Source organism: Anabrus simplex, chromosome 1, assembly GCF_040414725.1.
Source record: "Anabrus simplex isolate iqAnaSimp1 chromosome 1, ASM4041472v1, whole genome shotgun sequence".
Classification (NCBI taxonomy): domain Eukaryota; kingdom Metazoa; phylum Arthropoda; class Insecta; order Orthoptera; family Tettigoniidae; genus Anabrus; species Anabrus simplex.
In genome coordinates this window covers 43479657-43496701 of record NC_090265.1, presented here as the reverse complement: position 1 = coordinate 43496701, position 17045 = coordinate 43479657, and the positions used below count along the sequence as shown (strand labels likewise).

At 39.0% G+C, this 17045-nt stretch overlaps 1 protein-coding gene across 3 annotated transcripts in view; it reads left to right on the top strand.

Annotated features, from left to right (window-relative positions):
- The window catches only part of LOC136884004 (RNA polymerase II-associated protein 3), a 212629-nt gene that overhangs the window by 153309 nt on the left and 42275 nt on the right, over positions 1-17045 (top strand). For all 3 annotated transcript variants that reach the window (XM_067156014.2, XM_067156018.2, XM_067156027.2), the window contains 2 exons: positions 6805-6971; positions 9844-9933. In XM_067156014.2, the coding sequence (XP_067012115.2) occupies positions 6805-6971; positions 9844-9933 (257 nt within the window). The remainder of the gene's footprint in view (positions 1-6804; positions 6972-9843; positions 9934-17045) is intronic.

Genomic DNA, 17045 nt, shown 5'->3' with positions numbered 1-17045 from the left:
TAATCTCATGCTGTATTCTGTTATCACTTGAAATGATGCACCCAAGATATTCATATTGGTCTACTGTTTCCAGCTGTGTACCTTCCAGCATTATTTTTCCTTTCTTCTGCCTGTTGACAGACATAGTAACAGTTTTCGATTTATTTATTGTTAATCCATGTTAATCCATGTGCTTTCAAATGTTCAGCCTATCTTGGACTTCCTTCTCTGTATTTCCCCAAACTACTACATCATCCGCAAATGCAATTGCATTGATGTCTATATTGTTCTTCTGCTTAATTTCTTTCATGACTTCATCCATACAGTGATAAAAAGTAAGGGTGAAAGGGTACTGCCTTGTTGCACTCCTTTGGTGGTTTGTAACCAATCAGTATTACCGTTTCCTATCTGTACGCAACTGCAGCAATCTTCGTAAAGCATTTTAACTTTCTGGATAAGCCCTTTGGGTACATTTTTCTTTCTTAAGCATTCCCATATAGTCTTCCTTGGAACACCATGAAATGCTTTTTCAAGATCCAAAAGCACTAGTGTTAAGTCTTTGCCCTTCTCCCAATGCTTTTCTAAGTGTATTCTAAGTGCAAATATGAGATCGGTAGTTGATCGGTGTTCTCTGAATCCATATTGTTCTTCCTGTAGTTGTGGTTCTATTATTTTCCTTAGCCTTTTTTCAAGTATTTTCTCAAATATTTTCAAACCATGAGACAATAAAGTGATCCCTCTATAATTGCTACATTTCTTCCGGCTTCCTTTTTTTCCAATCATCTGGGACTTTCCTATCTTTCCATATTGCAATAATTACTCTATGAAGCCACTGTATTCCTATTGCACCAGTTGCTTTGATCATATCTGCACTGACTTCATCAAATCCTGTTGATCTTTTCCTGGGCATACTATTAAGGGCCGTCTCTACTTCCTTCCATTTTGGCAGGTTCTCTTGGTCAGGCTCATCATTGCAGCTTAAACTGACCTGCATGGTTACATCACTGGAGTCTTTCCCAGTACTGTTGTATAAATTATCAAAATAGTATTTCATGATCTTCCTTATTTCTGTCTCTTCCCTAACTATGTTACCATCTGGTTCCTCTATTGCTGTTATGTATTCATTGTCTCTTCTTATATTTTGTATTGTTAGGTAAAGTAGTTTAGAATTAGCTATGCTGTCTTGCTCTAGTTTATCTGTGGAATCAGTTCAAACTTTCTGTTTTTCTTCGGCCACAATTTTCTTTACTCGTAGCTTCTGATCTCTGTATTTCTTCTGCAGTTTGTTTACTCTAGATTCATTCCTTTGACTTCCTTTTTGCATTTCTTTGTCTCTGGCTTTCCTGGTTTCATTTTTCACTTTCACAGCAATCTTCACCCGATCGTTCCACCAAAGAGTTTCTTTTGCCTTCATTTTGCTATTAGTTTTACCACAAACTTCTACTGCAGCTCCAACAATGCTTTCTTTGAATCTAGTCCACTCGATGTTGCCTTCTTGTAATGCATCTGATGGTAATTTATTGGTCACTTTTTTTGTGTATTCAACTTATTTCTCTGCCTTCTTTAGCTCCCATGTCTTGATGTTTGGTTTCCTGTATTTCTGAGGTCTATAAATTTCAACGTGCTTTATTGTTGCTAGGAGAAGTCTGTGGTCACTGTCCAGGCTTTCACTTGGTATAACTCTGACATCACATATGGTCTTTCCTGCTTCATTGTCTGATATAAAATAATCTATCAGAGTTTTAGTATCTCCATTCCAACTGTATCTTGTTAGTTTATGACTTAGCTGCTTCTGAAACCAACTGTTGTTTATTCTCAAGCCATTCCTTACACATAGATCTAGAAGACTTTCTCCTTCTGGGTTCCTGTCTCCATAACCATGTGGACCTAGTACATTTTCATATCCAAGCTTGTCTGATCCAACTTGAGCATTTAGATCTCCCATTATTATGATATTTTCCTCTCTTTCTATAGCTTCTTCTAAATCAGTTTGGAATTGTTATTTTTCCTCTTCATTGCAGCCAGTCTGTGGGGCATACACCTGGACTACTGTCAGCACACTCTTGTTAAGAGAGATGTTCAACTTAATAATTCTTTCATTAACATATATTACCTCACTGATGACATCAATGTCCTCTCTTAATATAAAACCTACACCATTTTTGGCTTCTGTTTTATTTCCATTCCAATGTAGTTTGTATCCTTTTCTTAGCTTTCTTGTTCCTCTTCCCTTCCACTTTGCCTCACTCAGGCCAGGAATACAGAGGTTCCTCCTTTCCATCATATCTATCAGCTCCTCGCTTCTGCCAGTCAGGGTCAGGATATTTAATGTTCCAATTCTGTGTTTAGGACTCTTTCTTTTGGGCTTCTTCTCAGAACATCGTACTTGAACATCAGCCTTGCGGTTATCATACGTTGCAGATGTTTGAGAAGATGTGTCTATCCGGTATTTTTGCGTTCCGAGGCTCGTTTTGTAGTTGAAAGCAATCGATATAACCCTTCAGTTGACTTGCTAAGCCTAACACTGTGGGGATTTTCTGCCAGGGGTATTCTCCTTTAGTCTTTGGCAGTCCCCTACCTCACTGCAAGGCAGCAACTGATGAATTTATGTGTCATTTCCTACACAAGGGTCTCGTCAAACCTTCTAGGGGAAAACTCCTCCACCCGGAGCTGTTGGTCTTCCCCTAGTTTGTCGGGCTTGGTGTCGACCGCCCAACCCTCGGCCAGACAGTCGCAGGTAGTACTGTTTAACCGTCAGTGAAAAACTGAAAATTATAGAAAGACTGGAGAAAGGTGAGGCGTCATCAAAGTCAGCCTGCGAGTTTGGTGTGGGTGAAACAACAGTGAGAGACATGAAGAAGCAAAAGGAAACCCTCATAAAATTTTCTGCTAATTGTGATCGTTCATAGTCTCGGAAATCATTGAGAACATCAGACTATGCAAATCTAGACGAAGCCATGATACGGTGGTTTAAACAAAAACGAGCGGAAGGTATTCGTGTGTCCGGCCCAATGTGTGCTGAGCAAGTAAAACATTTTCACAAAGCTCTTGGCTTAGAAGGCGATTTTAATGCATCTTCTGGCTGGCTTACGCGGTTTAAGAAACGCTACGGAATACGAGAAATTGCTGTTCACAGAGAGCGTCTCGGCGCAGACACAGGTGCTGCTGAAAAGTTCGCACAGGAATTTCAATCATTCATTGAAAAAGAGCAGCTTGACCTTAGGCAACTTTACAATGCAGACGAAACAGGATTGTATTTGAAATGTTTACCATCCCGAACATTAGTGATGCAACAAGAACAGCAAGCCCCAGACCGCAAAACATCCAAGGAAAGAATGACCATTATGGCGTGTGCTAACGCAAATGGTGATCATAAATAAAAATTATTAGCAATAGGGAAATCCAGAAAACCTCATTGTTTTAAACGAGAGAGAATGTACCTTTGCAGTACTACCATCAAAAGGCAGCAGACACACAGATATTTAAGGACTGGTTTCACAATCATTTTGTAAAACAAGTGATGGCCTACCTAATTGAGCAGTCACTGCCAATCAAAGCAGTGCTCTTGATTGACAATGCACCTTCTCATCCACACGAAAGTAAACTTAAAGAATGTGATATTTATGTGAAATACCTGCCCCCTAATGTAGCTTCTGTTCTCCAACCTATGGACCAAGGCGTTATTGCTGCTTTAAAGAACTACAGGTCATCTCTGTTACACCAATTGGTTGAGGAAGGCATCGATATTCCAGCATTTTGGAAGGACTTCTGTTTGTTGGATGCTCTTCATGCAATCAATAAGGCATGGGACAAAATATCCGCTACTATGCTTGCACGATCATGGAAATCTGTTCTAGGTGAAGAGCAAGCATTTGCCGGCTTCAGTAACTATGATATTTCGAACGGGCAACATAGTCTCGCTACGATGATATCATTACTGAAAAACCTGGATAAATGCCAAGATGCAGAAGAAAGTGACATTATTGAGTGGTTAGACGTCGATAAGGACGATTATGATTTCAGACATGAAAGTGAGGAGGATATTGTACGGAATTTGATGGTTGGTTAGGAAGACGGAGATTCAGATTATATCGAGTGCGGGAGTAATGCAACGGAAACTCCGAAAATTTCCCACAGCCAAGCTAGTGTCTCTACAGACACACTTATCTCTTACATGGAAAATAGAAATGAATTTTCATTTTCAGATATTGTTTTCTTGAGAAATGTACGATCCAAAATTAGAAAAAATGAACAACCGTCTAAGAAACAAAAAGTGATGACCGATTTTTTTCGTTAGATACGAATGTTGGCATAATCCACATGGTATTTTGTAATTTTTCTCTAGTGTGTCTTACAATACAATGTGAAGTGTTATAATTATTTTCGGCTTGTTCATAAAATACATTACATTATTTTAACTTATGGTTTTGTTTTTACCAGGCTTAAAAATGACTGCGGGTAATTCGCAGAAGTGCGTGCATTAATTACCGCGAATTATCGGGAATGTACTGTATTTCCATACGTATTCTATATCATTCCATGTCAGATCTGTTACAGTGTCTTCCATCCTTCCGTCATTAACTAATCTATCTAATGGAATGTTTGTGATATCATTCACATACCCCCTGTGGGTGGGGGATGCAGACGAAGAATACACCCATGGTATCCCCTGCCTGTCATCACGAAAGGAACACCATGGGTTCCCTTTACTTGCGAGTAGTACCACTATGTTAGGTACACAATAGGTTTGTGATTAGTAGCAGCAGAGAATGGTTCACTGTGGGTTTCCAGTACCCATGACTAGTACCACTGTAAGAAACACCACGGGTCTGGGTGTTGCCTGTGATTAGTACCACTATATGAGCGACACCGTCGGTCTGCGTTGCCTGTGATTAGTACCCACTGTATGAGGAAAACCTCAGGAATACCGGTGCCCGTGATTAGTACACCTAGGTGAGGAACACCACGGGTTTGCGTTGCCTATGAGTGGCGCCATTATGTGAGAAACACCATAGGTCTGCATTACCTGTGCGACATACAATACTTGTGAGTAGTACCATCATGTGTGGAACACCGTGAGTCTACGCTACTTTTGATTAGTACCTCAACATGACAAATACCATGGTTCTGCTTTACTAACGATAAGAACCGTCATGAGGGGCCATTGACCTGGATTTTGGAGCCCTGTAGACAACAAGCATCCTTGATTCAGGCTTGTGCTTTAGAAGCGGTCCCTTGGTCAGTAATACTATTGTTTATGATAGTTTCTTGGTCGTTTCCATCGACTGTTTTAAATTCATATCCATCCATTCATTCTTCACCACATTTTTTTATTCTGGTCAGTGGATGATTTTGAACTTTTTGTCATTACATTTCGTACCATTCACCGATGACCTAGCTGTTACGCCCCTTTAAACAACAAGCATTGTCATCATCACGATATCATTCACATTTAACAGCTTGTCATTTCGAGAAAGGCTCGTGGACAGTCAAGATTTTCTTCTGATAATGCAGAGCAAAGTTCTCTGCAAAATGTAAAGAGTTTCACCTTATTTTCTTGACACGGCGTAAGCTCAAAAACCTATATCATGTCTATAAGTATGGGCCGTGAAAGCATCAATGGCAACAGTATGCTGTTTGTTGGTCCATCATAACGTTCCTGACACCAAGACAGCCTTGCATGTTGATACGGTGGGGTCAGTGGGAACATTTGCTATAGGGACAAGGGATCATAAGCCAGCTGCATGCGAACGATTATCAGTTGTTTGCCGTATGATGTGTGATGCTACAGTTGCTTTATTTATGCTACTTTTGCGTGGAGTTCTGTCTGGGAGATCTGAATAATGGAGCAATCCTTTCACACTGTTTGTTGTGTTGGTCCTTTCCCAGGTCTCCAAGTTGATCTCTGCCATTGCATGTTACACGTGTACCGTAGATGCACTTCGGTCAACACATGCAGCGACAGCGTACACAGGTGACCCACTAATGCAGACCATTTATCCGGGCCCTCTTAAACGGTGATAGTTGTTGATATTCTGCTCATATCCATCAGGGAAGCATGTTTCACGAGTTAGTGAACACTTCATGTCGCTGCAGCTCGCAGACTGCTTGCCAATTAAGCTCTACTGGGTTTCGTATATATAGGAGGTGGCTTATTAAAGACCAATCAAGTTGGGAGGGCTGTATGAACAATCCGATTAGTGTTAGCCAGTATTGATTACATACCTGTGCAACACCATTGCATATCTGCAATATCAATATGAATGTTTATTTTCTGGTGTTACAGTTTCAGTCTTCCCTCCTTCTCAGTCCTTTGTTCTTGCATGGTGCTTCAGTCTGTCACTTGTCTTATCCCCTTTTGCCATTTGTGTCTTGTCCCTGCCAATTGGAGTGCCTCGTGTATTGTCTGCAATCAGTCCCTTTGTCCTGCAGAAGCCTGTAAACTGAGATTGAGCGAAAAAGGAAATTTCACTTCCATATTTTTTAAAATGAATTTTTAACTTTATTGCTTAGTGGTTTATTGACTGAGGAAGTTTGAGAAATTCATTTTTAAATCATCCTTATATCTTTAACTGAAGAGTAACATCAACACCACTGTTTTTTACTCCGTCTCGTTGAACACCACTTATTACTTGTCTGGTGTGCTTGGAAGTTGTGGGTACCATTACAACTCTCGGGTAAAATATGAAAGGTTAATTTCAGGATTCATGAGGAGAAGTAGCTTCACTGGAAAAGGACACCCACGTTCAATGTAATAGCTTTACAAAATTAGTTCTTACATTTCCTTCAGATACTGCATTTCCATACTTGTACGTCTCCTTTCAGGCCGCAGTGGAGGCTTTAACATCCATTGTACCTGAACCAGTCAGTGCCACTAACGGTGATACTGGAGCTGATGACATCTTTTTTTCTGAAGAAGAAGGAGAGGAAGAGTTGAATGTCCCCTCGGTTAGACCGTTACAAATGCAAAATGGAAAAACTAATAAGATGGAGTAAGTATAAAATTGTTTGAGAGAGTAAAAGAGCTAACATTTTTGTTTCTTATATCTTCAATGTTCAGTCTGTGAAATAATCCAGTACCTCCACTATCCTATATTTGCAACTAGCTGTGTGGCATCATGTAGTTCAATATTTCTTATCTTCAAATCATTAAAAACTGTAGTCACCTTGGTCTTCAAGTGAATGAATGTAGGTGTGTACAATCAAGAAAGAAGAAAAAAAGACAGCATACCTTGGGCCTATTATGAGGAATGATAAGTACAACATATTAAAATTGATAATACAGGGTAAAATTGATTGACATAGAGGTTGCGGTCAAGGGAAACGTTCTTGGCTGAGAAACTCGTGCGACTGAACAGGACTAGATTTGAGTGGACTGATGAGGACAGCTGAATATCATGCAGACTTTGCTGTGATCATGTCCAACCTCCAGTAATGGAAAAGGCACTGCAAGAAAAAGAAGAAGAAGATGATAAAGATATGCCCTATTCCGAATGGTTTCCGAGATAGAACATGTACGTTTGTTTTTGGGCTAGTGGCTCGCACCTAAGTATCTTACCCACCCATCCTCTTTGACATTTTATTCTAGCCCAACCTCCCTTGTTGCTTTCAACCTCTTTGCTCAGGATATATTTCTGCCATTAAACTAGGCCGTTGAACGCGCAGTTGTCCATGATGTGTTGTAAGTGAAGTAATGCGAGGGACTGAGAGTGTATCAGAGAGCAGCATTGGTTAACTGTGTGTGTACACGCGCTGGCTAAAATGCCACACGTCTACACTAATGAGGAATATGGAGATATGGTGTATGTTTACGGCTTCTGCGATGGTAGTGCTGCTGCTGTTGTTGAGGAGTATCGTCGACGCTTTCCGACACGTTGGATTCCTGATCGTAGAGCGTTTACCAGAGTTTCCAGCTCATTGCGTGAAACAGGTCTTCTTCTAAGTTCCCATTTTTCTTCGGAACGTGTAGTTCAACAACCTGTGCAGGAACAGCAACACATTGTTGAAATAGTGCAGCGTAATCCTACTACCAGCACACAGCAAATTTCTGCACGTACCAGTGTCCACCAAACATGTGTACGGCAAACATTACATGCGGAAAACTTGTATCTATTTCAAAACATCAGTTGGGTGGGTAAGACATGTGTGCACCACTAGCCCAAAAATTAATGTACATTAAATGTGCACTATCCTGGAAACCATTCGGAATAAGGCATATGTGCTTGTGAAGATTTTGCTTCAAATTATCGTTCCTATCATAGCCTTGAATATTGACTATTCCTCCTGGGACACCCTGTATGTGCAAACTCACCACCACGGAGTTGGCATGGGATAAAATGATAAACTTTGTCAGATGCAGGAACGTAGCGGGCAATATTAATACAACAGAACTTCCTGAAATAGTCTTAGGTGGCATAAGTCATATCACACTGGAAGATTGGAGAGGTTACAGCAACCACGTTAGGAAAGTAAAAGAATACTGGGAGTAAAATGGACTACTGGAAAATGCAATGAGAAGTCTTGGTATCCATATGGGCAGCAGTGATGTGGATGACAACCAGTCAGAAAAGGAGGAGGAAGAGGGGGGGGGGAGTGAATCAGCTTGTTAAACCGGTAAGTCAGTATTTTTACAACAGACAGTAGGTGCAATTGTGAGCAAATACAAGAGAAGTGCTGGGCAAGTGGAGGTGACACACTACCTCAGCCTTCGCTATGCTGCCGGACAGTCCCCATGAAATGATGCAATTTAAGGCACGCACAATAGCCACAAAGCACGGCATGAGTTTCTCAGATTTCAAAGAGTGCAGGGACTTGATGACTGGATTTATGCCACGCCGAGTGGCTCAGATGGTTGAGGCGCTGGCATACTGACCCCAATTTGGCAGGTTCGATCCTGGCTTAGTCCGGTGGTATTTGAAGGTGCTCAAATACGTCACCCTCGTGTCGGTAGATTTACTGGCACATAAAAGAAAACCTGCAGGACCAAATTCCGGCACCTTGGCTTCTCTGGAAACCATCAAGAAGTAGTTCGTGGGACATAAAAAAGTAACATTATTATTACTGGATTTATGAATTGAAAGCATCTCTCACTGAGATGCTGAACATTATTGTACCAAAGAATGCTAGAAGACAGAAGAAATTATACTTTCATCAATACATTACTAGGAAGAGAAAAGAGAACACATACTTGTTTTCACAAACAGGCAACGCCAACCAGATGTCACCGATTTCAATATGCCTCACAAACGAACCATTGAGGAGAAGGAAAAATCAAGCGTTACTGTATGGACAACATGAAGTGAGAAATAAAGATGCACAACCGTGCTTGTAGTAACTATAAGTGGAAGGAAACTACCTCCATATGTAGTATTTAAACAAAAATCAATGCTGGAAGTTAAACTTCCTGGTGGGATATATGTTCATGTTCAAGAGAAAGGTTGGGTGAAGGTATTCCCAGGTAAATGATTGTATTCATACAGTTTTGAAAAATCAGCCTGGGTCATTGTTTTGACTCCTGCAATATTATGGGCATTCACTGAAGTGTTTCACCAGGGAAAAAAAAGAAGAGGTAAGACAGACATTGTGTGTTAAGAAAGAGCATTATTTGTTTTTAGGCTGAACTATATTTTAGAATTATCACTCTGTAAACTTATTAAATAGTTTAATGGACCATGTGTAGTAGTGTTAAGTATCCTGGTAACTGGTTAAAAAGGGACTCGTACATTTCTTAATGAAGTTACCTTTTAGATGTAAGACACATTGCTTCACCATGAAAAGAGAACAATCATGTGCTCAAATCATGTTATTCATACTTGTCCAGCAATTTGTGAATAACATTTACATTTCAGTTTTCTTTTATTTCAGTCCCTCAAATCCTGAAGGCCATCTGTCGTTATGGGTGGGTAATATTACCCATGAAGTTACTGAGAAGCAGCTAATTGAACTCTTCTCCAAGTAAGTATTGATTATTCTGGCAGCATAATAATAAGAATCGACCAGAATAACCATATTTACTGTTGTAGTTCGTGCTCTAGACCCTATTCCATATTCCTTACTCCCGGCTTTGTCTCACCCAAAGGTCCTTTTCTGAACGTATTCCAGCAGTGTTTAATACCTTATCTATTAACAAGAACTTAGACATCTTCATTACGTTTCCTTCCTTCTGTCATGATATTTCTCATATAACATTTTCCTTTTTGTTTCTGCTCCTGTATTTACTGTTAATGTATTTTCTTTTGTTAATGTTGTCGTTTATGTAAATATGTATTATATAGGATCGTGCAGTTTTTATTGTGTATATTTGTGTCCTTTGTAAATATTTATAAATCTTCATTTTAGATTAATATCTATTGGACAGAGCTCGGATCTTTGTAATTCGGCGTTATGCTGTTGCTGATCCTGAATGAATAAATAAATAAAATATATATTTTTAAAAAACTACCTTCACCAAACTTCTGTAGTTTAAATTAGGAAACCAACATCTGTTTTACACATCTTGTCTTTAAGAGCTGTGTGTTATGAAACATTTAGGATTGCTGCGCAGTATTTGAATCAAGATACAGTGAAACCTATTTAGTTTTTGTGCTCTTTGATGAAGTTCGATGTTGCAAGGAGAGAATGCTAGACAGAATTGAAACAGTGCTGTGCCATTGAAGTTAGAGTTGAATTAATAAATATAATGTAATTACAAAGAAACTTGCTAAAAGAATTTTAAATTTTTTTTATTTAGAAGACTTTCAGTTCCTTTGATGATGTAAGCTAGAAGCTTGGCCTCAAACATTAAGAAAAAATTTATGGTTAACCAGCAAGCAGAAAATAACCAACACTGTTGTCACTCTGGACTGAAAAACCATTGAGAAGGTGTCACATTTCAAGTACCTAGGATGCTGGCTAACAAGAATGGGATATGGATATAGAAATTAGAACCAAAATATCTTTACAAAAAGTTTGCTTGTGAAATTAAAACTTCTATGCAACCATGATATCTGATTGTGAACTTGTTGGTTTGTCAGTTTTTGTGTTATCAGTGCTAGTTTATGGTATTGAAGGATGGACACTAAAGGCTTTATTAATGAACAAACTGCAGATCATTGGAATGTGATTGTCTCGCAGAATGTTCAAAATCCCATGTACAGGCTACATCACCAACGGGAGTCTACTTAGTCGTGATGGGAAATCGGGTAAAGCCGTACTGTTGCAAGTTGCAGGATAGCTGACTGTTTCAGTCACATCTTCCGATATGACAAATACAGCCTTATTCAACTGGTTGTAGAAGGTAGGATAGAAGGGCAATGTGATGGAGAAGATCATCCGGGCATGGATCCTCTGACAGAAATTTATGTCCATGATGCAGCAACACCTTTGTGGGAAATACAAAATCAGAAAACATACTCCACGATGGTGGCCAACCTTCTGTCCTGTGAAGAAGAATAGAAGAAGAATTAATGAAATAGTGTGTTTGCAACAACTTTTGCAGAATTTCATTAGTTAGTATACCAGGAACATGGTTTTCGAAAGAAAAATGGTCAGAAGATAACAAGACATAACTGGGATAACAAAATCAAAACTCTGATACATGACATTTTGGTCGAGAAAGGTAACAGAAAAATGTTGGTAGATATAACATCCCTCCCAAGTGAATCTTTTGAAGGAGATCACAGAGTTGTGATAGCTAAGTTAAAGATGGGAAAGATACAAAAGATGACCGAGATTAGGCAGAGAAAGCTAAGGGTGTGGAAATAGCAGGAGAAGGAAATAAGTGAAGAGTTCTACACACGCATTAAAACAAGTGTACCTAAGGAAGACATTGGAAGGGGTGAAGAAGAACGGACGTACTTTAAAACAGTCATAGTGGAGTCTGCTGAGAAGACCTATGGAAGAGTATCAGAAAGGAAGAAAGATCAAGAAATGCCCTGGTGGAAGGAAGGGTAAAAGATATAGTTAAACAGAAGAAACAAGCTTGGAAAAAATGGCTGAGAAACAGAACAACAGAATGCAAAACAGAATACAGGCACTGCAAGGAGGAGTGCTCCATGGTGGTTCAAAAAAAGAAAAAGATATGCTGGCAAAAATTCACTGATTGAAAAGGCATATGACAATGTCTCAAGGAATTTGTAGTGGAAAACATTGACAGAGGCACAGATTAGGAATGAAACAATGCATAAACATTGTATAAAAATTGTGAAAGCTGTGTTAGAACTAAAGTGGGTCAAACTGAATGGTTCAGAGTTGAGACAGGCTTATGAAAGGGAAGTGTATTGTCTCCCTTACTCTTCATTATCATATGGATAGAATTCTGCATAATGTCAAAGAGAAAATGGTGTGCGAGCAAGTAACGTCTATGCTCTTTGCTGATGACATTGTAGTTTGGGAAGATAATGAAGAGGAAGTACAGACACAAGTTGATTTATGAAACGAGGAAATAAGAAATTTTGGATTGAAGATTAGTACTGCGAAAAGCAAGGCTTTGATCATGTTGAGAGGTAACAGAAAATCCAGGGGAGTGGTAAGAATAGGAAGTGAACCTCTTGAAGTAGTGAACATTTTTAAATATTTGGGCAGCATGATGTCACAAAATGGAAATTTGGATGGAGAAATTGGTTTAAAGAATACAGCAGTCTGCAAGTTTCTACCAGTGTGTGAGAGACATTGTATGGAACAAAGATGTGCCAATGAAGTGCAAGAAGGTTTTATACTCGTCCTATTATAAACCTATATTGACCTATGCTTCAGCAGCCTGGATGTTAACTAAGCAGAACAAAAGTAAGATACAAGCAGCTGAAATGAGGTTCTTGAGGAGCATAAAGGGAAAGACAAGACAAGATAGAATACGAAATGAGGAAATAAAGAGAAGCGTGGGAGTGTGTAAACTTCAAGAAGAGATTGATATAGCAAAGCTGAAATGGTTTGGACACATAATGAGAATGCTAGGAGAGAGAATACCAAAGAGAACCTTCATGGATACAGAGACTACAAGGAGGCCTAGGGGATGGCCTAGAATGAGATGGAGCTCTGTTGTGGACTGTATTGCAAATAGAGGAGTCTATAGCAATAAAGTACTAGAAGATCGACTAAGGTGGAGGGCGTTGGTACACTACCCTACCCAGAGAGAATCTAAAAGAGGGAATGGATGAAGGAGAAGTAGTAGTAGTATACCAGGAAAGGAATTCACAGGTATTATTTTCAAAAGAAAGGTGCAACCAAATGGTGCAGCATAAGTTAAATGAAAATCAGTGTGGCTTCAAACACAGAGGTGCTGTCAGAACCAAGTTTTCAGTATGCATGAAGTAATTGAATAATTCCTACATAGATCTGGAAAAGGCATATGACAAAGAACCAGAGGGAGAGTTGTTTGTATTGAGGGATTGTGGGATTGATGATGATCAGGTGCCAAAAAGTCAACATCGACTCCTAGCGACTGCGTGGATAGACTGCCTCAAGATGTTTTGGTCTTCAAGCGCATACAGTGAAACCTCGTTCGTGCATTCCTCATTAACAGTTTCCTTGTTGTAAGTTCGAAGTCTGTTTCTCATTGTATTAAATCTATATAAAAATACCGCACTTACTGTGTCAAGAATTTTTGCTGTTACCGCTTAGCACGATCACATTTTTCCTAGCCCTGAAAATGTTATTTGTCATCCTTTGTAAAAGGAACATGATTTCCAACTCAGGTAAGAGCCCTCGCAACAGTCGCATGATATGGGAAAAGGCCTTGAATTCCTGAACTTCACAGGATAAGTTGCACCTTTGGGGAGCTAGCCGTTGGCGCCAGGAATGTTTAGTCTTGCTTGCTGGTTAGCAGTGAGATTGCTGAATAGCACAGTGAGCCTGTTTGTGCTTATATTTCGCATTCAATTTAGAAGTTAGAAATGTATTGTGTGTTGTGTGGTACAGTGAAGGGTAGCGAATACTCGTATTTGTCCCATAATAGCCTACATCTGGATTAGGAACATAATCGTGTGAAGTTGACCAGCATGATGCATATTTATCTTGTGATAGCCTAGTCATAGATACAGAAAAGGTCGTGAAATTCCTTACTATTGAAGACAAAATTAAAATCTGTCAGAAAGTGGATTGGCATCCACATCTTGAAGCGCGTAAAGGTGACATGAATGTTGAAACTTGCACCCTCAAGTTTTGACTTGATCACTCAAGTTGGTCGAAGTTTTGTCGGATTCAGAATGGCAGCCAAAGTTGTTCTCTTGCAGTCGCATATGGCTGAGTAACTTCCAATTCATTGTCAAATCAAAATCTCTTTATTTGCAAATGAGGTGTCTACCTCGGTGGCAAATGGTACACTAAAATACGTTATTGTCAAGCACTAAATATTAAATTAACAAGAGAAGAAAATTTTCCTATAATACAATATTATATGATTTACGCTAACAACTTTTTCTATTAAACACACAGCTCATCCTTAATAAATTTATATTGTTTACAAAATTCTACTTATAATATCTCCTGTACTACTTACAAATATAGTCAACTGATATACAGTATGTGGAATTACTTCAAATGACACTGTACAACTGGTATAAGATTAAAATTGACATTGCATTTATTTACTTTTTCTTTTCTTTACCCATTCTGGAACCTAAGTAGCATAACGACCTGCTGCGTCTTAACCAGAGCCCCTTTTGCCACCACTTTTCAGAGTTCCTGAAGGGCCTTCACAGCTACCGTAGTGGTCCCAGAGCCCTCGAAGTCCCCACTGTACTTCACCCCTACAGGCAGTCCCCTACTTTGGCTGTCCAAACTCCTTAGACCAGGGGATGGAATTAATTTATTCACACACATTTTTTTATTTACATTAACCTGCACTGGTCGAATGCCCTCTAACATTTCATTTTTCTCTGTTGCTGTTTATTCTCTTTTTTAATATCTGTACAGATTTTGGAAAAGGATCAAACACTAAGAGTGTGACCAGAAAATGTTTAATAAACCACTGGTCTGAAATAAAATGCTTCTACTTACATTTGTTTTAGAAAGAGTGTGATCTGCAATAATACTTTGATATTTTTATAGGTCCCCATGCATATATTTTCATATTTGTTGTCTGGTGTTTTTCACACCTTTCAGTGCCCTGTTGTTATTTTATAAGCCCCAGCAGAACAGGTTTTGATATTTGTTCTCTTGTGTTTCTCACACCATTAAAACTCTCTTCTCATCTTTAGAAATGTTAGATATCATTTTAACTGTATCCGCTTATACACAATGTAAATTGCCCTCGTGTCAGCTAAAATCGTATCCATTGTTTCCATATCTCTGATAGTTTTAATTTGTGCATTCAATAGTACGTTTCCTTGCTTAACACATTCTTTTTTCTTTGTCCCGTGTAGAAATGTCATAATGAGGCTTTACTGTACTTCAAATCATTCCATGACATGTTCATGTTGGACTTGGAGTCTATCCATCTCAGTGCTGGCCATCCTCATCTCCAAGGAATTAGTGGGTAGATTATTACAGGCAATCAAAGGCATTACAGGTAATGATGATGATCAGGCGTAAAAGCAAAAATATTATTATCTTTAGCTTTCCCCATTACGATCATCACATTGATAATCCCCACCTTCGTGATGTTGGTTTCTGGTCGCCCGCTTCTCACAGTTTCCCCAGCACCCAAGGCTGGATTCAGTGTACCATCATAAGTATTGGCTATTGTTATGATGAGGTCACTATATCCAAAGGCATTTTAAAGGTAATGCCAGCGATTCCTCAGGCGCTTCTGACATAGAGAACAGATGACTTCTTTAGCTGCTCCGCTGGAGGACAGTTGTTACAACTGATGGGTTGTCTCATCTTCCATCTGAGGTCTTTATGCTATTATGACAAATATCATATTTCTCCGAATCCAAGAAGACTTCTTTTGCCTCAGAATCTCCTGTGAAAAATCAAGCAAGCCGTTGGCCTCAGGAATGTTTAGTTTTGCTTGCCTGTTAGCAGTGAGATAGCTGAATAACACAGTGAGCCTGTTTGGGCTTGTACTTGTACTGTACAGTAATGAACACCACTGGCAGCTAACACGGTAACCACACTACAAGATTATTACTAGAGCCCGGATTATATGTAATTACATATTTTGTTCCCATATATGTAGCTACAAGAAAAGCTAAAATGTCGGTGAATCCTGCTAAAGGATCACTATTCCAGGAGTTCAAAGTTACATACTTTTACAAGTTTCGATGCATAGTAAATACTTGTATAAGTATTACATATTTTAAATATTTTGAAGGATATTGTGCATTTGAAAAAAAACAAGGTTCTTTTTTTCACTAATTTTACATCAATTTAAGTTTTTAAATTAAACATTTGAAATCAGTTTTAAAGCCTGTACATCTCTAACATCTAAAAATAATTTAAAGTGAAGTATTCCATCAAGGAATCGCATTCCTTAGCTATGTTGATGGTTTGTACATCCCTTAAGAAGTGACAGTACAGTGTGAAGGGTGGGTCAATGACATTTCGTTGCTACTACAGAGAAAGACACAAAGTGGAAGTATGACAAACTTAATTGGGTGCAGCTCCCTGAAAATGAGAATGTATCTTCCAGCTTCGTTCCTCATTTGAAATACACATCAGTGACTTCATGACCTCCACATCTGCACTTTTAACTTTTTTTGGTTTTGTTTCCTTTTCTGTGTACAAGAATACATCAGATAAAGCTTAGATATTAGGTTACATGTTTTTTATTTATTACATATTTAATTACACATTTTGCGAATTTTAGCTACATATTTATGTACATATTTCTTATTTTTATATTACATATAATCCGGGCTCTAGTTATTACAAATGATTGAAGTGATTTAATAAATTCACTGTAGCTCCATGAATTGACATATGGTCACAAAACTCAACAGTCACATAGAAAAACTCAAAGTTTTGGTCTGCTGAAGCTGGACTTCATATTTCTGCCATGAGAGCGCAGCAGCAGTGAGCAGTGAGACAAGATGGCGACAGGAGCCGAGAAAGGTTTTGTTGTGCTTGAAATGCACTCACATCAGTCTGTCATAACAGTGCAGTGACACTTCAGGACGAAGTACCATGAAGATCTACCAACTGCTAAC